At 40.6% G+C, this 21,773-nt stretch overlaps 1 protein-coding gene across 2 annotated transcripts in view; it reads left to right on the plus strand.

Annotated features, from left to right (window-relative positions):
• Skap2 (src kinase associated phosphoprotein 2) overlaps nucleotides 1-21,773 on the plus strand; it is a 147,519-nt gene that overhangs the window by 113,722 nt on the left and 12,024 nt on the right. For both annotated transcript variants that reach the window (XM_051202830.1, XM_051202828.1), the window contains exons 10-11: nucleotides 13,228-13,305; nucleotides 18,375-18,487. In XM_051202830.1, the coding sequence (XP_051058787.1) occupies nucleotides 13,228-13,305; nucleotides 18,375-18,487 (191 nt within the window). The remainder of the gene's footprint in view (nucleotides 1-13,227; nucleotides 13,306-18,374; nucleotides 18,488-21,773) is intronic.

Raw genomic sequence — 21,773 nt, forward strand, 5'->3', positions numbered from 1 at the left:
ACTATAAAGAACATTATTGTGCATGTTGAATCTTTAGTCAATAAAATGTGTAGTGTAGTGTAGTGTGTTTTGTTTGGATTTTAGTTTTCAGTATATGAAGATGCTTATGAGACAGGCTCCTGCAGAGTTTTGGTTCCTATGTCATTAGTACTGTGAGTGTACTTTGTCAGTTGTTTAAACATGACTGAATCCACTGTGGGTTGGCAAGAAGCATCTGGGAGCCAGACTTTTCCTGTGGATACATGCCAAGTCCTATATTGTATTTCCTCACTGCCTTGGACTATATTGAGATAATTTTTCTTCTTGACTTTTTTTTTAATTCAGAAATTGTTTTCCAAAGCTAAGTAAAGGGTCATATGATAAAGCCATTTTAACAAAGCTACCCGAATTCTGTAACCACTACAGATAACCACCTTTCTTTAGGCAGAGTGGGGGTAACTAAATCCTATAATTAGACAGCATTTGGAGAGTCAGCATCGCTCGTCTATGTGGGTTAAGTAGTTCAGGAGGGTTTCCACTGTTATTTTGTGTGTGATTCACTCTTAAACAAGGACAATAAACATTGAATGGTCCTTTAAAGATGATAGTGGACAGGCTAGTAAATTTACATATTTAATTAGATGGAAATAAAGCCCTGAATTGTACTTTAATATAGTGTACGTAATTATGGCATAACATTTTATCAACTGGAAGTGCCAGGATATGCTTATTAAATGTCATACTTACATTAAAAACAGTCTCTGAACAGTAATGTTCTGAAGATAAGAAAGCAAAGTGCTTTCTCATACTGGAAAGCAGGGGAAGGGTTGGCTTTGCAGTCCTGACACTGTGTAGCCTTTGGCCCCTAAAGTGGCAGGGATTTGTCCTTGCTGGGTGGGAAGTTGAAGTTTACTCAATTTCCTACACTGAAATGCTGTGTGTGACCTTGAAAAAAATCAGCTACAGCTTGCCTGTCATGTACATTAAAAATGCCTTGGCTCTGTTACATAAAACATTTTGTTTATGTTGGCTTTATTTCTGGAATCCAAGGACAAGAAACTTCCAAATGAGAGTTCAGCCTGTCCCTTTGGGGAGCCAAATCTGAACAAGGGTTGTATTTTTTTAAGCTCAGACTTTTATTCTGTGCGTTTGGAAGAATATCAAATTCTATTTTGCAAGGACCCTCCACCAGATGAGCAATGTGTGCTCGCCTTCTCTTCAGTTCCTCCTTGCTTCTGTTGGGAGATATCTCTGTTCTACAGAGATATCAGGGTTCTAGAATGTCTTCCCTTTCCTGGCCATTATTAAATGCTTTATAACAAACTCAACTCCGTGCCAAGAAAATACCATTTACCTTAGAATTGGAAGCTCCTTAATTGTCACTCTGAACATTAGTGCCCAGCCCCTAATAGGTCCATGTAGATCTGTATTTTGAGAGTGCTATTCTTTGTGTTGTGTAACGTGCTTTAATTTGCTGCAATTTTTATGTCTTACTGCAGTCAACTCTAGCGAGGAGCTAAGGCTGACTTCTTCAAGATGGACCAGTCTCCCTGGGCTCCTGGTTAGGATGGAAGTCGCTCTCAGTTCTGCTTGCTTCTGGGCTTAGCCTTCCTCTGTGTTTCATCATATTCAGTCTCTAGGAGGGAGGTGATGGATGCTATTTTCCCATTTGCAAGCTGTTTTCCAACAGAAAGAAAAATGAGAGGGGCAAATACCACGCTTTCCATTTTCTGTGGCCATTACAAAACTGACTCTTCCGTCTTTCAGCAGTGGACACTGTGATTGTCAGGTAACCAGGTTTCTCTGTCACCGAAGAGTGTTAAAAACAAGAATATATGTCAATATGACACCATGAGATTATCCTTTTCATAAGTTCCACGGGAGTCTACACTGTCAGGAAGAACTGGGCTCTGGGAGCAGACTGCCCGGGTTCATGTCCTGTCACTCCTCAAGCTGTGTTTGCAGCATTGGTTTCTGACATGTTTCCACGCCTCTATTTCTTCATCTGGAAAATGGGAACAATAGTGTATCTTCCTCAAAGGACTTTGTGGATTGAGTGAGAGTTAAGTACAAAGTGCCTAGTAGTCTTTGCACACAGTAAATGCTCATGTGACAACTGCTATAAATGTGCTCCACAGTGTGCACTGGGTACTTTACCTCATTTTGTCCTCAGAGTAATTCTGTAGGGTACATGTTATAGTTTTTGTTTTTCAGATGAGAAAATTGAAGTTGAGCAAGTGTGATTTGGCTGAATCTGTAAAGCTAGTGAGAGAGGGTGATGACTTGTGAAGCACAGCCTTCGTTTGCATTTATGTCATTCCATTGACTTTCTTTAGAGGAAAGTGGGATAAACTCCTGCTTTAATCATTTTGCTATCACTCATTTTACTTTGCTGCTGTTTGATGAGACATACCATGTTTCAAATTTAAAAGGGAAATAATATCTGAAGATACACTGAACTTTTAGGGGGGCAGGGAGAGGGTAGGATCATAGCCAAGGATGATCTTGAACTTGTCATCCTCCTGCCTCCACCTCCTGAGTGCTGAGCTGAGAGGCATGCCCCATGTGTGAAGTATTAGGTCTGGAATAGGAGGCTTCATGCATGCTAGGCTAACACTCTACCAACTAAGCTGCAGTCCTGACCCTAGAACACTCAACTTATGAAAGTCATGTGTAAGGAGCAGATAACAGACTCACAAAGCGCTGTCCCTTGACCAGAGCACAGGCTGGCAACTTGTATATTCAAAGATTTCCCCCAAGTTGAGTGGAACAGAATCTTTATGTATGGGTCATAGCCTCTGGATTGTTAACAAGACCATAGGTATTTCGGATCCCTGCTGAAGGCTTGGGGGGCACTGCCCTGGGTGAACAATACATGTAGGTGATGCGCAGGGATGTAAATGAGACCCATCATGAGGTCTCAAACTGGAAGCTGTATACCGCAGTGACAGCAAGTAATAGCAATGGAAAAGTACAAGTGGAGCTGTTATCTGATAATTGATTTACAAATATTAAATAGTTACTATCGTGTGCTTGGTCCTTTCTCTTCCTTGGACTGAGGCCTTCTACTCACCGTTAACTGTTATAGTTGGACACAGCCAACTAAGCCCAAGGCACTGAGGGCTGAGAGTGACTCTTCAGCCCCGATTAGGATGGTTGATTTTTCTGGTAACAGCAACTTGGGACCTTCAACCCAGAGGGACTGATACAAAGTATATGTAGGAGTAAGAGTGGCTAGGGAGGTAGATGGCTTAGTGGGTAAAGCTCTTGACTTTGAGGATCAAAATTTGGGTCCCAAGAACCCTTGTGAAGTCACATGTGGTAGCATGTATCTGTAACTGCAGTGCTCCTTTAAGGATAGGCAGTTGAGACAGGGGGATTCCTGGGAGAGTGCATGCTTTCCACAGCAGCAAACAAGAGACTATTTCGAACAAAGTGGAAGGCAAGGACCAAGATGCAGAGTTGTCCTTTGACCTCCATGTACTAACAGCTGTTTACATGTACTAACACACACACACACGCACATGCACACGCACACACACACACAAAGATAAAAAGTAATTCAGAGCGGGAAATAATGTAATAAAATAGGTATGCTATCATATCTTCCTTCAGCAGATGGAGGCTATGAGTGAAAGTAACATTGAAGTGAGTGGGGCTAAAGGATAGAGGAAATAAATAGGATAGCTGTTCAACTCTATCTAGTTTAATTATGGAGGCGAAATGGACAAAAGTAGTTGTCATCATAATCTATGCTAAGCAGCAGGGGTAGATGAGCCACCAACTGGGTATATCTGGTAGACTTTACAAGCTGGATTCCAGAACTAAGGAGAAAGACTAGAACAAATGCTATTAAAGCCCATAAGCATTTAAAATTTCTTTTTGGATTTTAATTATAAACAAATTCAGTGAGGGAGAAAAGTCAGGGGGATGAAAACATATCAGTTTCTTTGTGCTCGAGTGTATTTAATGAGTGCAGCTTTTAAAGAGGCCTATGAAAATACCTGAAATTTGCAGATTATGATCAGCATAGTAGGAACTAGACAATAGCATGTACTTTGTTTCTGGACTTAGTAAGGACAGTAGCTCAGAGAAAACAGCTCCATTTCTGTGTTATTTATGCCCTTGCTGTCAGAATTATCCTCCGACTGCTAACGTTAGCACCAGTAACAGAAGCTCCAGTGGAATGCCTAACTAGCCAAATCCATTTAACTTTGATTCAATAAACATTCTTAGAAACCATTTCGTCCTGCCCCCTGTGCTGGTCTGTGGTGATATAAAGAAGCTCTCATTGGAGGTCATACCTGGCAAAAGTAGACTAGGAAACTTGTTTGCAACAGGCAAGTCATGCATGTAGATGTCTATGCATCCAGGAGCACATGGGAAACGGTGGCCAGTTGCCTGCTGGGCATGTGGAAAGCTCCCTGGTTCTGAGATTGGTTGATCTATGTCTTCAAGATCAGTAGGACTTATATTTGGCTTCTGGCCCAGGTGAAACTACATCACCAGGGGACTTGAAAAGGAAGCGGCTGAGCTGCCTGTTTGGAGTTAGCTCTGAAGGACAAGAGAGGTGTTAAAAGTATGCAGAGTCTTGAAATAAATTTTGAACTTTTGTAGAGATTAGGAGTTTGTAGTGTCTGAAGTTAGGCTAACTGAGATAGACTTCGAGAGATTTGCTATGCAACTGCTTATTTGGTGAGTGAACCTGGGAGGAAAGTAGGACTAAATTGTGGTGACTCCCCAGGGCTGTTCTGAAGAGGGCACCTAGCGCCCACTGCAGGTGGGTTCTGTAAATTCTAGGTCACCTGAGACTTTGGAGAAGGTGGCATTGGAGGAGCTACTAAGTAAGTGTCACAGAGTCCTCCTGCCACCCGGAAGATGACACGCTGATTATGTGCACTCAGTAAGAGTCACACAAGTGTTGACAGTAGCAGAACTTCTTAAAGCTGGCAATCAGGACTCTCACGGGGTAACCGAGTCTAAACTGTGCCCTCTGGTACTAAGTAATTGATTTTGTGAATGTCTTTGGGCATTCACTGTGGTCATTACCTTGGAGGAAGAAATACAGGCCTGCTCTCAATTGACTGAAGCTGTGGGTCAAACCTCATCAGGCAAAATGTTATAGGATATCACCTGGTTCCAACAGTCTAGTTGCAAAATGTAAGAAAGGAAAAGACTTGGCTTTGTAGGAAAAAGAAAGAAAAGAAAAGAAAAGAAAAGAAAAGAAAAGGAAGGAAGGAAGGAAGACAGACAAAGATATTTTATGTATCATTTCAATATGAGTCTACAGTATACTACAATTCAATCCTGAGATTGTGTGCTTCAGAAACATAAAATAATGGTTAGTGTTCCAAGCTAGCAAGATAATTTTTTTCTTATGGTGGATGAACACTGTTTAGACACATTTAACCAAACCTACTCTGTAAATACAGAGCAGCATTCTTAAAAAAAAAAAAAAAAAAAAAAAAAGTTGTGAGAATGATTGATACTTCCATAAGGTTGCACTGCTCAATGTCTGCTGTATCAGAACTAAAACCGAAACTTTTTAACTGTGTTTGTTTGTTTGTTTGTTTTTTGAGTTAAGGTTTCACTGTATAGCTCAGGCTGTCCTGAAACTAGCTCTGTAGACCAGACTGGCCTTGAACTTACAGAGGTCCACCTGCCTCTGCCTCCCAAGTTCTGGAGTTAAAGATGTACACCACCACTGCCCAGCCAAAAAAATGTTTATTTTTAAATGAACCTTAAAACCATAATAATAAATTTATTACATATGTGTAACTTATTTCTAGAGAAAAAGAAAAAACACCTCATTTCCCCCCCCCCCCACAGATCAGTGAGAGGAAGACTATGATTTCCTTTTGTTACAGCTCACTGAAAATCTCTCTAATAGAAGGCATTTAGACTTTATCTCTGCTTCTGCATTTGGTTTGCTGTGATGTGTTAGTGCAATTCAAGTCCAGTCAACCACAGGAGGGAAAGGAAGGCCTGTGATGGCCCTTGCAAGTCATTCTGCACATTCCTACTGCTGACCCCAGACTCCACAGGCAACAGTAGAAGCTTTGATGCAGGATCTGAAAGAACACCAGTGAACTTTCCATACCTTTTCACATTCAAGTTCAAAAGTCTGTCTTGCACTTGAGCAGTGAGTCCTTATGTGAGTCTGTGACACCAGACAGTTGTCATTTGGAAAATATTGGTTTACTACCTTATTCAGAATCCAAATATGGACATAATTTTAAAGTGTACTTTGTTACTATTATCTCTCATCAGGAAAGCCAGTGCAAGTTACTAAAGTTGTAGTGTTTGCTTGAAAGCTTAAATTCTGTCATTGAAAGTAAACACTGTCATTTGTTTCCCCCGAAAACACCACATTCACTTTATTTCTAAGACAGTGTCTGCCAGATTCTCAAGTGTAGGTAACTGTAGTTTGTCAGTCATTCAGGAGGAAGCAGCCAGAGCTGTGCTGTGTGAGCCTGCATTAATAAGTCTGTTTTTTAATGGAGACTATTATAGGCACTTTGAAGAGCAAATGAGATAGTGACATTATAGTTAATCTAATCACTAACATGATTAGGTAGTATTTTTGCTTAATGAAATTTGAACAACCTACATTGACAGAATTATTAAAATAATTTATAAATATGTATTTAGGAAAAGCAATGTTTGGGGACAATAAAATTCATACACATTTGAGGTATTCTTTATGCTTTTTAAATGTACATTGGTGTTTTGTCTGCATGTATATGTGTGTGAAGGTGTCGGATCCCCTAGAACTGGAGTTACAGATGTTGTGAGCTGCCGTGTCAGTGCTGGAAATGGAATCCAGGGTCTCTGGGAGAGAAGTCAGCGCTCTTAACCACTGAGCCATCTCTCCAGCCTTGATATATTGTTAACTAAAAGAACTTACAAAAGAGAAAACCTTACTAAGTAAACATGGCCTTCAAAGTATCAGTAGTGGTTATGTATAAATCGGTAAAATTTTAAAAATTACCTTTTCTTTTCAATTTTTTGCCATTTTCCTATTTTCTAGCCATGTGCAGATAATGCTTTTTAATAATTAGCAAAAGTTGATTTACATTAAAAAGGAACTTTAATTATGTCAGAAACGCAGAACCGCCCCCCCTCCAAAAAAAAAAAAAAAAAACCTTTTTATAACAGAAATCATTTAATGGGACCTTGTTTCGTTAAGAAGATTATTGAACTTTTAACTAATTTATAAGGCAACAAAGAGTCTGCTCTTACAGCGGAATCTGTGTTTCATAAACTCACACCTAGAATGCTGGAGGGGTAGAGGGTCAGTGGCACAGTTGCTTCCAATAGACAAGGATCTGGTCTCCTAAGCCTTGTTTGCTTGCATGCTTTAGACTGTAGCTCAGGCTGGCCTGGAGCTCACTGTAGCCCAGGCTGGGTGCAGATTCACAACCATCTTCCTGCTGTGCCTTGGCCCTCCGAATCCCGATTACAGGCATGGACCATCTTGCCCGGTTCAGAACTCTGTTTTTAAGCTATTTCTTCCTCACCTGCCACATTTGCCTGTAGAGGGGAAAGTGCTTCTGAAACCAAGAGGTGCGTCAGCAGCAGGCGGCAGCATGGTTAGGAACATGCATGGGCCACTTGCATGAAACGTGGTAGAGTGCAGGCTGTGTGTCCCTCCGCCACACATTCAGCATCTCCACTCGTCCTCCATGAAATGAGAAAACTGAACAAATGCCTATAAGTTCTTTCCCTTCAGAGGTTGTTTTTCCCCATTCTGTCTGAAGAGCCCTTTGCTGGAGATTGAGAGTTTTCCTCACCATTCCAACTGTAGTGTGAAACACACAGTGTCTGAGTTTTTAAAGAATCCTCATTTTCAAAATGTTGTTTAAATATTAGTTCTAATGTAACACATAAATTTATTATACATTAGTGACATTCCCCTTTTCATCTGTGGTACAATGTTGATATTTTCATCTTAAGCCATTGAGAATATCCAAGTTAATGACTTTTAACCTAGTTTGATTGTACAGTTAAGCAATTATTGCTTGTTTTGTGCCTTAAATTTTATGTTGGCCTTATTGGTTACTAAATTCAGAATTGTTGAGAAAGAAGAGCTCACTCCTAGGGTAATGAACTTGGCCTCTTTTCATTACCCCCTGAGAAGTCTGGTTATTACATGGTTCTCCCAAGCCCTCAGGCTGCTCCAGGCTAGATTCCTTCTCTGCGTTCTGAAGGACTGCACATGGGTAACTGACCAGAGGCTGTGTGTGATCACATGAGTAAGCAGACATGCAGCAAGAGGCCACTCTTCACCCAGTTCCTGGAGAGCACGTGTGACTGTCACTAGCCACCGTACACTTCTTTCTGTTCATTTTAAAGTTTAAGACTAAAATTTAGGCACATGCTTATATCTTTATAAAAACACATTATTTTAAAGTTTTGCTTTATTTATTGGTAATTTCATGTGTATATGTTTATGTCATTTTGTCCCTCCACATCCTCCCTCTTTACCCTGTTCCCCTCTACTCCTCAAATTCACAGCCTCTTATTCTTTAATTACAGTAGCTGTGAATGTGTGCGCACACATACGCACACACCTTTTACTCCATGGTGAGTTATTTTCTTAAGTGCCTGCTGTTTCACACAGGTGGGCAGGCTAGACACCACCACGCACTGTATCTGAAACCATCTTTTTTAGTGTCCGTCTAGAAACAGAATAACAGTCTGTAATGCCAAAATCATGCAGCTCTGCCTTTCCTGTTTTCCTACCTCTGTTTTCAGCTCAAGTTTTTCACACCCTCAAATGTCCCTAACACCAACATCGAACATTCAGTACCATTTTTAATATGTCATGACTGAATGCAGACACCATAGCTTCTTAGTATGTTCCTTGGAGTTTAACTGTTTCTTATATTTATCCTAACTGGATGTCACCTGAGCAAGTTATTTGGGTTCCATAAATTTCATCATTTGCATTCATAAATAATGAGAATACAAGTGCCTAATAATGCCTCATAGAATTATTGGAGTATTTAGTTACATAATGGATTTAAACATGGATAGTATGGACATTTAAGCAATAAATATTAACTATCCTTGAGGAAAAAAAAACCGCATAATTGCATAATCAAGTGAAGCCTGGGCAAGTAGTGATCTAAACTGAAACTATTTCAGAGAATAATTTTTCCTTTTAAAATACACTGTAAGAGTTTTATGTTCTACCAGTTGAACTTAGAAAACATTGTTATCGGTAACCATGAGCACTGTTTCCTGAAGGCAGTCCACGAGAAACCAAATCACTGTGTGAGTCAAACAAGTTTCATGTACTGCCTTCCTGTCCCTGGGAGAGACTGTAAGGTCCACCCTTGCTACTGAACTTAGCCACCTCGCCTTGGTGCTAACCAAGAGTCTGTAGCCCTTCTCAAGATTGGTGGTTAAACGTTTTTCTTTTTGATTATTTATCCTGAAAGTAGGAACATTATTTAGTAAGCCAGAAACAGTACTATTGCAAACATCACATGGCTGCACAGATTTGTGGTCCTTGTTAGGATATTAGTTCGTTTTCTTGGAAGCTGGACCAATTTTAACATTAAATAGATTAATGTAAAGGAGAAGGGAAGTACCAGATTTTTCATAATAAGCATTTCCTAGCATGGGCTTTCCTAAAATAATTTGAAGACTTGACTCTATTCTCCTCCCTGCCCTTGCTCAACCCAGGAAGGAGGACAAGCAACTATTAAAGAAAGACATGGCTGCAGTTAGGGACCAGGATTGTGTGGGTCCAAAGGCTTCCTCTTTCTGGCAGGGCTTAGAGTAACCTTTTCTGCCTACCAGAGTTTTCTAGAACACACTGATTAGCCAGTGCTGACTGCATTCGATTGTCTTTGGCTCTTAGCTTGCTTTATTTTCATCTTGTCTGATCACAAAGCAACCTCCAGATGATTCTTCTAACACTGTGTGATTGGAATAACAACTTCGTGTGTTGGAGAGTTTTGTGCTGCAGCTGAGAGGCATGTAAATACAAGCTGCTTATTTGCAAGAAGCTTCCAGATTTGCAATATGATTGCTATGGAAACCACATAATGAAAACCTTATAACCATCTGTGTGGTTTGATGGATTTTACTGCATAGCTGAGCTGTTTTTGTTTACTGTTATTAAAATGTTGAATGGAATATATTAACCCACAAACATTGACTATTTGAGGTATTAATTAGTATTATATAATGACATTGTGCCTCAGCAGGAAAATAAAATATGTTTAATAATAAATCTAAGTAAAATAATATGTGAACGTATGTATTTCTAATATGGGATGAAGGTAATTATTGCCTGGAATTTTAGTTATTCTTCTGTGGCTTTTAGTGGTATGGGGTGGGTTTTCTCTGTTAATAAATGAACCCTAGGACTTCCATGATTTTTGGATCTATTTGTTCTCAGTATTTAGTCAGCACTGTCCTTTGTGCCAGGCTCTAGTCAATATTCATTGTGAATATTCGCCTCTAAAATTAAAAACACACAAAATTTGAGTTTGTCTTTTATGTGGAAGCTGTTTGTATTGTTAGGCCAAGATGAATGAATTGTTGAATCTTATTTAGAAATCTTGATGGATGGATTGTATAAGGCTTTCACCTCAAATGTTAGTGCAGTTTTGAAATGCAAGCAGGCAGCATCGCAGAAACCCCTCATACTCCCCAAGACTGCCTACAAGGATGACCTCACAGAGGCCTTTCTGTAAATATTGATGCTCAGATGTTTTAATGTTATTATTCTGATGATTTAATAATCATTGCATAGAGGCAGTTTTCCCACACCACTACAATCCTTAGCATATACTATAGATACATTTTAATAAAGATAAATTTGTGGTAGTAAATTCTTCAAATTTTGTTCTTAACTTTGCCAAGAACATTTTCTATTTAATTCTTACCATTATTTTTATGGTATATTGATGCAAACATTGGATGGTGAGTCTAAATCCCAGTTTCTTCTTAAAAGCCAAAAATGTGTTCCCTATCTAGCTGTGGCTGTGCTTGACAAGCAAGCGCTCTTAGGATCGTTCCCCCTTAATACTGGGTTTGTAGCCAGGCTGGAGAGAGTGGATAGAGGAACAAGAAAGGCAAGGCAAGCTCCATCTTTCACCTTTAAAAATAAATGCAGCATCTGTGAAAAGAGTAGGCGGGACTAACTGTAGTTTCGGCCTTTTGAATTTATGTGAGAACACCCTATAAACAACCCGCTGGTGATAAGTAGTCTTGAGATTTAGCCAAAGTGAGGCGATGGTTGTTAAAAGAAGTGTCCCGTATTAAATTACTGAGGTTAACTCAGCAGTGTGCATGAAGACAAATAGTTCCAGCTGCTCCTTATTTTGGAGCTTTTATTATTTTGTCTGAGTTGAATTATATAAACTCAAACCACTTATATTTGACTTCTAAACACAGTAACTCTGAAGCTTGTTTCACATCCTGGTGTTGATTAATCACTAGTTAAAATGTACAGGAGGCTTTTCTAATACTTTACAGTTGCCCTTTTCTCTGATATTAACCCTATCCAGTTGCAAAAACAACTCTATGTTCTTCCCCCAACAACACAGATTATCTGGGTTAGCCTCTTAGTGACGCTATGTCCGTTTGTCCTCTAGACCTGAGCCTTGAAATATTGAGGCAGGCAGGCACAAAGCTTATCGATTCTGGTTCCTCGACCTCTCACAACATCTCCTTCCCGTTTCCTCTGCCCCATCAGTTCAAGACTTCCTTCCTCTTTATCTAGATTCCCCACGCCCCTCATCCAGACTGTCTGAGACAATGGGATCTAATGATCATTTTTAAAGCAATTTCAGTCCTTCCCTGTCTGGTAGAAACCTTCCAGGGCTCTCACTGCCCACCGGACTGGCCCCCATTTCTCACATTCTCTCCTATCTCGCTCTCCCCAAGTGTACCATTCTCCTTTGTCCAGTGAGTGCGCCTATGCCTTGCTTGCTTGCTTGCTAAGTTGCTCTTCTGTGGGTCTGGAAAGAGCATCTCATCTGACCTTGAAATTCTTTGTGTTCTGCAGCTCTTCTGTTGGTCCTGGCTTGAGTGGATTCCCAACACACCACTTCGGTGCTCGGTGCCCCACCCGTTAGGGATGTCCCTTGTTAGATCCTTTCCCTCAGGTCTCATCTCTGTCCCCAGCAGGCTGTCAGCTTCCTCGGGGTGGAAGCATCTTATTACCTTTGCCTTCTTGGCAAATGTTTCCTCTCACGTGGGTAATCCTTAGTGAAAATTGGTTGTCCGGTTGATTGATTTCATATTCATTCTGGCTACCGATGTATATATTATATGTACATTGTGGATTATTCTTGAGTTAGGATTTTTAAATTTATTTTTTCCTTTTATTTCCTACATTAAATATTTTTTTAGTTTTTTATAAGCCCTTACGTAGGGAAAGTAATACTGTAATACATCTGTTTTTAGTAGAAAAGAATGATATAGTTTGATTCTGTTTTGAAATTTTTGAAAAAACTCCTGCTTACCTTTATGTTATTTTGTTCTATACCCTGGGAAGAGACTGTGCTTAGAGCGTGTAGGAGAAAAAATTCTGAGCAGAGCCCTGAATACAGGGAGGATAAAGAATATGGTTTACAACCACAGACTCAGGTTTGAATCACGTGCTTTGGAAGTTTGCCACCTTCTACATCTCAATTGTCTATAGACTGATGATTCATAGCCACTCATCTATAGAGCTTACCTCCCATGGTATGTGACCCATAGTAGACCCACAGTATTATTTGGGAGAATTACCTTGAAGTGTTAGGACCCATCTTTTGAGAGGATTAAGTGAGGAAACCAATGAACATGTCTGACAATTGATGACTTCCAGGTTATCTGTATTATATATCACACATTTTTTCCTGTGCTGTCTCAATGTTTTAGGAACCGTGATTTTATTGTTTCTGCTACTCAATATAATGTAGCATATTTGGTAATGCTGGCTGTTACGTTACTAGATTTAAGGTCTGTACTGGATTTAAAGTTGCTCTAGACAGGATTCTCTTAAGTATTTAAAACAAATATGCAGTATATTAGTACATATCTCACACTGTATCAGGTCAGCTTAAGCCTTGGTGAGGTTGTTGTTTGGTTATTAAAAAAAGGAATTCAGAACTTGAGTGTCTCATGTTTTTAAAGGTAATCATTTAAGTGCCGAAGACTTTGTCTGGCTCTTTAATCAGGGTGGGTGCTGTGACGGAACACAGGGCCATATAGTGTACCACTGATGCTGTTTATTTGCAGAGGAGGAAGAGGACACTGCTTCGGTGAAGATGGACGAGCAAGGGAAGGGGAGTCAGGACAGTGTACACCACACCTCCGGTAAGCCTGGCAAAGCCTATTTTTGTCTTGTTCTAGTCACTTCCTAACTCTGGGAAGATGTTTGCACAGCTCCCCGGAGCAGTTGACTTGTTTGGTCTGTATGTCTTCTGGCTGAGAAGCTGCTTAGTCCCATTTAGGATGCATGAAAACCACTTGAGAAGGATTTATAAAGTAAGCCAATTTATACAAGGTATTCCTTCCTGAATTACTTTGTAATGACTCAATTAGCTTTCATTTCTGCACAAAGGAGATTTAGTTGCATAAATTAGCTTATCATCATTGAGGAAGTGTCACTGCTAAAGGACAGTTTATAGATACAACATGCAGTTGCTGTCAAACCTATAAGAATGTAATATAGACATCTGTGTATACTTTGTGCTTGAGCAGAAGAGACTTCTGCCATTCAGAGACTAACAGGGGACAACAAGTTGCCCAGGGGACTGGCAATGTAGACATCTGTGAAAAGGTCAACTTGACACAGGCTCTGACAATCGACCCACAGCTCTGTCTTCTTTGATAAAAATCAGATAAACTTAAGACCGCTAATTGATCTGCAGCCTGTTTAAATGTTGGCCATGCATATCTTCATTGCATATGATTAACACACAGAGCAAATGAATTGGGTAAGAAATGCCAGAGTCCAGTGACAGCAGCTTAAAAATTAGAAAAGGACACTGGTTGCCTAGAAAGCTGGGACGGATATTCTGCGTTATCCATTTCCACCTGGCGCATGGCCCCAAGTACTAATTATGACTGAGACTGGAAAAATAACTGCGTACACAATGTACAAAGTCACACGATACAGACAACTTTTCTTGCTTGTTGTTGTTTCCAAGTAGCGCAAGATAAACTATCTGTAGTGCAAACATGAGGTTAGTTTTGATAAACCAGCAATTACTTTACAGGGAGAGAAGAGATGGCTGCCTTCTTATCAGGACTTTACACCTCTTCATAGCCACATGCCAGCTGGGGTGAGGTCTGCCCTGTCACCCCCAGGTCCTGTAAAGAGCTGGAGCTTGGGTCCCCTTCCCCTCACTGATATGACCATACATCACTCTTCTGAGCTGTCAGAAGCAGGGTGGACAAGCAGTGTGTGTTCAGGAAGTAGCTTTCCCAAGGCCTTCCTACTGTGACATATGGAAAGGAAACGGAGGCCTGATTCTGGACCTAGACAGGAAGGCAGGAGCAGGTTGCTGCAGAACTGCATAAGGCGTGGGTTTGCTTTTTTTTTTTTTAATTCAGAAAGGAAACAAGGACAAAGTCATTAGATTTAGCACTCCTGTCCTCTAAAACACAGCTGTGAAACATAGCAAAAGCCCCAAGCACTGTGCTTGATAGTAAAGTAGGTATGTATATTTTAAGTTATGTATCACGAAGCTCCTGTCAAATGCATGCAGGTTGCTTTTTAAATCCCCTATGCACATGTAGAAGGTAGATAGACGTTCCACAGATGCAAGTGACCATACTGCAAACAGTTGCCTCTGAGGGTAGTGGGGAGACAGTCTTTCCTAGAGGAATCCAGTGAGTAGATGAGCTTTTTATGCCATAGCCACAAAGTTCTATAATCTTTCTTATCTCTCGTGCAGTGGCGTGCTTTTAAGCCACAGTTCAGTGCCTCTGCACGGTGGTGACCTTTGCCCATGCCTGTCACTGACTAGAAGCTTTCCACACAGGGCACTGAGTAGACAAGGACATTGCTGTCTTGCTGAGCATCATATGACATGAACATCTAACCTTACTCAAGAGTGTGCTTATTTTACACTGACTAATTTTATGAGTGTTCTAATGTAAAATAGAAAAGTAAATCTGAGTTCATCTTGTCTCCAACAAGTTGCTTTCACTTTTATCTGTCTCACACAGATCTCTCTCTCTCTCTCACACACACACACATATACATACATACATACATACATACATAATACATACATATATGAGATCCTGCTTGATTTTTTTCAACACTATGAAAGTATGCTTCCCTTTCTAAAATACTTGTTACTTTTGTGGTACCCAGGGAGAGATCTCCAGTGCATCATCACACTTCATTCACTGCCATCCTGACCTTTATCATCTTGCCTTTGTAGAGTATCTGGTATCTGCATGTTCAATTTGAACTTTGGTAACAATTCTGTTAGCTTTGCCCAGTATCTACTTTAAGTTTTTAAAAGCACATTGTCTACAATGTTTCAAAGGCTGGCTAACTTGTTTTTTTTAATTATTATTATTTTTTACCTTCTTTTTAAAATAGCTCATGCCCCAGGACAGCGCACATAACAAGGTGAACTTTTGTGTGGTAGTTTTCAAAATACTGATTGTGGTCTAGCTAGAACGATGTTAATTCACAGAATAGACAGCCAAACCACATTAACTGTGCTTCTGAAAGTTCCATATTATAAAATGTGCCTATCTTGGGGCAGGGGTGTTTCTTGGCAGCAGGAGAGTATTTGCCTAGCATGTGCAAAGCTCTGCAATTGGTCCCTATCACCACAAAGCAAAGCAGAAGCATCTCCTGAGGATTGTCTCCCAGGGTCTAGGTAAAAAGTGCTCATTCTTGTGAGCCTTCTGTGCTTTCAAAGCTGTAGTTCTACATGACTTTTGTCTGGGGATGTTTAGACACACTTACTAGAGGAGCTTCCTGCTTTCCACAAACAAGATTGCTCCTAAGTTTTTATGGATTTCCCTCATTGTGGATGCTTCCTCCTCACACCTATAACCTCCGTCGTGTGTACATAAGCTGCCCGGTACACACATTGTTCCCCAGCTGTGCTCACATGTGGGACACAGAAGTGAGGTGGGCTGTTGGATCCCATCATTGTCAGGGTCGTAGAAAGCACAGTGGAGAATATGCATCTTTCCCCGCATCGCCCCATCACTGGCTCCCTGGCCCCCTTGCAGCAGCGAGGGTTAATGAAATGCTCCTGATGCACGTCTAGGGAGAGATGCATCTTGCACACGGTGGGGGTCTCTCCCCTTGCCCGCTTCTATAACTCCCATTAGTGTTAATGAGAGTTTCTTCAAGGGTATCCAAGGGAAGAGAAACCCCAAAGTAATAAGAGTATGTATTAGAAATCAACATGTACTTTTCTTTTGTCCTTTCTTCTCTGCCCCTACTTAAAAAAAGAAGAAATCTATTAAATGAACAGTATTGAGAGAGGATCTGAAGGGCCTGAACAACTAGGGGATCCCACATCTTGGCCAAAAACCTTGGCTTTAGTTTTTAGCCTAAGTTTGTTCCTTCCATGTCTTTGGACCAAGCCGAAGGCTGAGCAGTATGGGAACATGTCCTGGCCCCTACTGGGGAAAAAGCTGTGTAGCCCTTCTACCTCTTGGCTGGGACTGTGTGGAGGACCTCACATGTGAAATGATGTCATCCCCTCTGCTCTAATTCCTTGCCTCTCAAACTGACACTGACAGACTGCATGGGTCCAACATTTGACCCATTTAATAGTTGATTTAATATGACAGAAATGTTTCAACTTCTAAATCTCTATTTGTCTAAATAAGTGGTTTTTTTAAAAAGAAATCAGTCACTTTATTATTAAGTGATCCCCCCCCCCCCCTTAAAAAGAAATTGACAACATTTGGAGATATCTGGCCAGCTGGAGTGCCCTCTAGTGTCCATTTACAGAATGTATTTAATACAGGCTTGGGAGTGGGGGTGGTGTGATATGGGGGTGGCCAAAAGCTTTGTTAGCTCTTGGTTGGATTCTGAGGCTTACACACATCCCTGCTGGTGCTCCTGCTGGTTTTAGTGCTTCAAGCCCAAATGCTAAAGTAGAGAAGCCATTAGATGTCTGTCTCTCCCGCCCTCCCCCAAGATCCTGCCCTGGCCTTTCACTCTTAAAAATAACAACTAACAGGGGATTCTGTTAGGTTGTATTTTCTAGTCCTCGTTTCTTTTTTCTTTTCTTTCTTTCTTTCTTTTTTTTTTTTTTAACAAATATAATTGAGAAGGCATGTCTTATAAATACTTAGATTCTGTGGTACTCAGATTCTCTCTTTTTAAATGTTAAAGACATTAAGGAGAATTTTAAATCTTCTGATAAATTAATACTTTGTGAAAACCAACGCTGTGCTAACAGTGCTAATGTGACTAGTTGTGTTGAGATTGCCAAGGAGCCTGCTATGAAAGCCATCTAACAAAACTAAGATGACAGCCCTGATCTAACATACATCTCCACATTATCCGTTCAGATTCAAAGATGGCATTCCAGAGATGGGAGTTGTCGCCACATGTGTGTTCTGCCTGGCTAGCGAACACACGGGCATCTTCTGTCTTATTGATATCACTTGCATTCTTTTTTCCTGAACTCATCAAAACTCAATTATCATGAAATTAAAAACAGGAAACAGTTCTCAGTGCAACAAAAGCGTCCAGTGTATTTAACTGTGTTCTGTGTTTCAGGAGACCCGCACTGTGAGTGACAAAGCATTTGTTACCCAGTTACTGTGGTCTTACAGAGCAGAGAGCACTAAATAATCAATCAGTTAATGGTGTGTATGGCAGTTTGAGACATCACATCCATTGTGCTTATGCCAGTAGAAGGATGAGCTGGTAACTCCAGTGGATGTCACATGTTTATTCAGAGCCTAATATCCTAGACCTGACTGACAAAAGTCTGTAATGGCAATTTCAAAGTTGCAAAAATATCTTAGAGACAACTTTGAGAGGCTTTGGGTACAAATGCTTTGTATTTGTGTATTGAAATTTACTGTTGTTATTATAATTGTTATCAAGTATTCCAGACTCCATGAGATGGTTACTTCCAGTGTGCCTGTCCCGTCCCATCCATACACATGGCTGGTTATGCAGTAAGGCCAGTGGTTCTCAGCACACGGGGCAAGCACAAAGCATCTGCTGTTCTGATGTGAATGCCATCCCTGCAGGTTTTAGATTAAGAATGGAAATGGAGCCGGCATGGAAAACCAAATCTCTCTGAAAGGATCTTCATGGACACACTTGGGAGGGGCTCTTGTGGGTTCACTGGGAGGTTCTGTGATTGCGGTCTGGGATGGTCCTTCCTTTTCTGTGGTTCAAGTCATAACTCCCAACTTTCTCTTTCTTTTCCTAGGAGATAGAAGCACTGATTATGCTAATTTTTACCAGGGTCTGTGGGACTGTACTGGAGCCCTTTCTGACGAGTTGTCCTTTAAGCGTGGTGATGTGATTTACATCCTTAGCAAGGTAAGAGAGCACCGCCAAATGATAGCTGTCCAGGGGAAACACATAGCTCAGTTCTCCTGCATTTGAATTTACAACACGAGGGAAAAATGCCAATCGAATTCTTCTGGGTCCTTGTTAACAATTGGAAGTTTGCAATAATTAATTATTTTGTCAAGTGAAATATAATCAGAATTTAAACACAATCAGATAACAGGATTCAACTTACCAGTGTGTTTACCTATCATTCCAGCCCTTGGCTGGCATCCACCTACTGCCTTTTCCAGAAACAATATACTTATGTGAAAGTTAACATTGTAAGGTATTGGGTTATTAATTGTGTTTTTCTTGCTTCTTCCTTCTTATTCTTCTGTGTGCTTATTCTGAGTTTGCCTGCCATTCTCCACTGGAAGCTCTGTGTTTATGGAAGAAGTTTTTCATCTTTGTGTAAACGCATTGGTGTTCCGACAATTTAAAGGCAATGCTTTTCTGTTCAGACAGGTTGAGGTAATTTTTTTTAAAAGTTTAACACGCTATATTTGTACTCGTGGTGACAATGTCTGTTGCCACAGACTCATCTTTATATTCTAAGAACAGTTGTGTCTGCTTTTTTGAAATGCTCGACTGGAGAACTGGAAAACTCTAAAACTCAGGGCAGTATACTCCTGCTACTGTGTATGAGCTCTCTTCATTTTCATTCCAAAATTTTCCACTGTACCATAGGGATTTAAAAACAAAAAGTCTACTTTTTTGAGACTATCTTAGCACCAAATGATGAATGGAAGTGATTTAAATATGCACAGGGAAATGTTAAGTAGGTCATAAGTCTAACACTGAGATATTTCAGAGGGATAAATTTTTTTAGATACAATGGGAATTTGAAAGTAAGGTCACATGTTGGATTTTAATGTTGGATGGCTGGTACAGAAAATCTTGATCCAGCTGGTCATAGAATGTGAGAGTGGGCATCTTATTGAAGATGGTCTGTTCTCGATTCTACAAGTGAGGGCCGTGAGTCACGAAAGTGCACTCAATACTTGAGCTGTAAGTCTTGATCCTATACTAGGTCTTTCCTTCCCTCCTGCTTAATTCCACACCATAGCAAAGCTTCTACAATACCAGGACACACTCTAGGCACCAGGAATATGTAAGCGCTTGTAGATGGATGGGTTAAGGAGTCCTTAGAGTAACTTGATACAGATAGCTGTGAAGCCCAAAGCCTCACACAGCATTCCTGCTCATTAGTGTGTTGTTGTTATTGGTTGTTGCTCCCAGAAAGACACTTTCGATTCTTGGAAGCCTCAGGTAAGTGGCCAGCCCTACTACAATTTATCGACACTATGGGGGTTGAATCCACAGCCTTGCTCCTGTTAATCCAGTCCTGTGCAACTGAACTAGTGCCCCACCCCCACCCCTGCATTTCTCTGACTGGCTCAGACTTGTCTTGAACTCCAGTCAGCCTCCCAATACTGTGACCCCAGGTGCTGCCGTCATGCCCCACAGGACGGCTTTTGGTTAAGTCTGTTGTTGAGCATTTAATTATCCCGAGTTAAAACGGCAACCTTTAAAGTTAATTGTGTCACAGAATTAACTCTGCTGGCCCAGTTCTTTCCAGGAAACTTTACTGAAACCTTTCCCCAAATTTACCAAGCTCACTGTGTCTATACCAATTTGCCTACAAGTATATAAAATTAGAAAGTCGGCTAACTTCCTTGTGAAATGTCAGATTCTAGGGGTAAATGGCATAGCCACTATACTCATCTTGCACACATGGTCTTGTGTTTTCCCTGGGTCAGCGTGGCTGCTGGAAAGCCCACCCCAGGGCAGATAAGGTGGCTTTGGGCTTGGCTCACTTCCACCCTTCCCTGCTCATGTGAAATTAAAAGTGTAGCCCTAGTGTGCGCTGGCCTTCCAGGGTGCTGAGGGTAGAAGTTCAGGTCCCAGAAACGTGTTTTGTAAAGAGTGTAATTTTATGTATACAGCTTGATTTAAACTCGGGTTAGAGGTGGCCCAGCCCACAGGCGGCATTCACTTCCATTTTAAAAGCTGTTATCGGAAGAGAACTGTCCTTCTCTTTTGGACCTTTGTAAGGCTTGATGTTCCAACATTAGTCAGTCTATTGGGTTCCTCCTAGAGATGGGCATTTTAGCTGGGGCTAATTTAGTTTTTTGAAAGAGGAGTCCAGAAGGATGAACTTGTTAGCCACCACATCTCCCCACAGGCCAAATGATTGGGTGTTCACAGTCAGCAGCTGGGAGAGTGAAGTGGGTTCATGTTTAGAATAAAGAGAGCAGCCCTCTCCCCCCCTCCCCCAATCCCTCCCCCTGACAACCCACACATCAGAGGCGTTGCTGGGGCTCTTGGCAGTCTGCTTGCTTTGGAGTGAGCTGCTTGTGAGGACTCTCCCTTTGCACTGAGGAGGTTCAGAAAGCAACCTTGGACAGTCAGTCTCTCGATTCTTTTTCTTGCTGTGACCTCACAGTTTTGTAGGAACGTTGGCAAACACAGACCTTACATTAATACCATAGCTGTGTTTAATTTCCAAATACTTAAAATAATAAATTGAGAAATCAAGATTTTGAGAAGAAAGTAATGAATTTCTGGATCCAGGTGGGGCCGGTATTGTATATTTTAGAAGGATAAACAGTAGGGTCGGTGAGGTGCTTAGCGGGTGAAAGTGGCCGCATTTGCCCTGACAACCTGAATTCAAGCCCTGAGGCCCACTGTGAGGCAAAGAGCCAACTTCGCAAAGATGTACACACACTAAGTAAACATAGGATTTGATTTTTAAGTGTAGTCAGTATAAAATCACTACTATTTGTTTAATCTTAGATTTTTGTTTAATCTAGATTTTCGTAATTGTGGCATGAAATTTTTGCCATTTTAATTTATTTTTCACACCATCTAGTGGCTCAGAATGAGTAGTGCAGGTAACTGCTGCTAATGTGCACAATCAAAATGGTGTCATTAATTCAACTTTAAATCTAGCTATGGCTTATTACTTTCCCATCTCATGTCAATAAAGTATTAGCATTAATCATGAAAAATTTTGTTCGTCATTCTGAATTGTGTGGACATTGTATACACAGGAAGAATATGCTTTAAGGAATGTAGCATAATATTTGTGGAGACATAGAAAATGAATACCTTGTGAAAATGTCATGACTTTTTAAATAAACAAAGCCATTGAAAAATTTTTAAAGAAATGCTACTTAATCTTAGAAATGTACTGACTTTTAACTTGTAATGTTACCACTGGTTTGACTTCCTACCCACAAGTTTGTCAGTTTAATAAAAGATATACCCCTTT

This window comes from Phodopus roborovskii, unplaced genomic scaffold (assembly GCF_943737965.1).
Source record: "Phodopus roborovskii unplaced genomic scaffold, PHOROB, whole genome shotgun sequence".
NCBI classification, from domain to species: domain Eukaryota; kingdom Metazoa; phylum Chordata; class Mammalia; order Rodentia; family Cricetidae; genus Phodopus; species Phodopus roborovskii.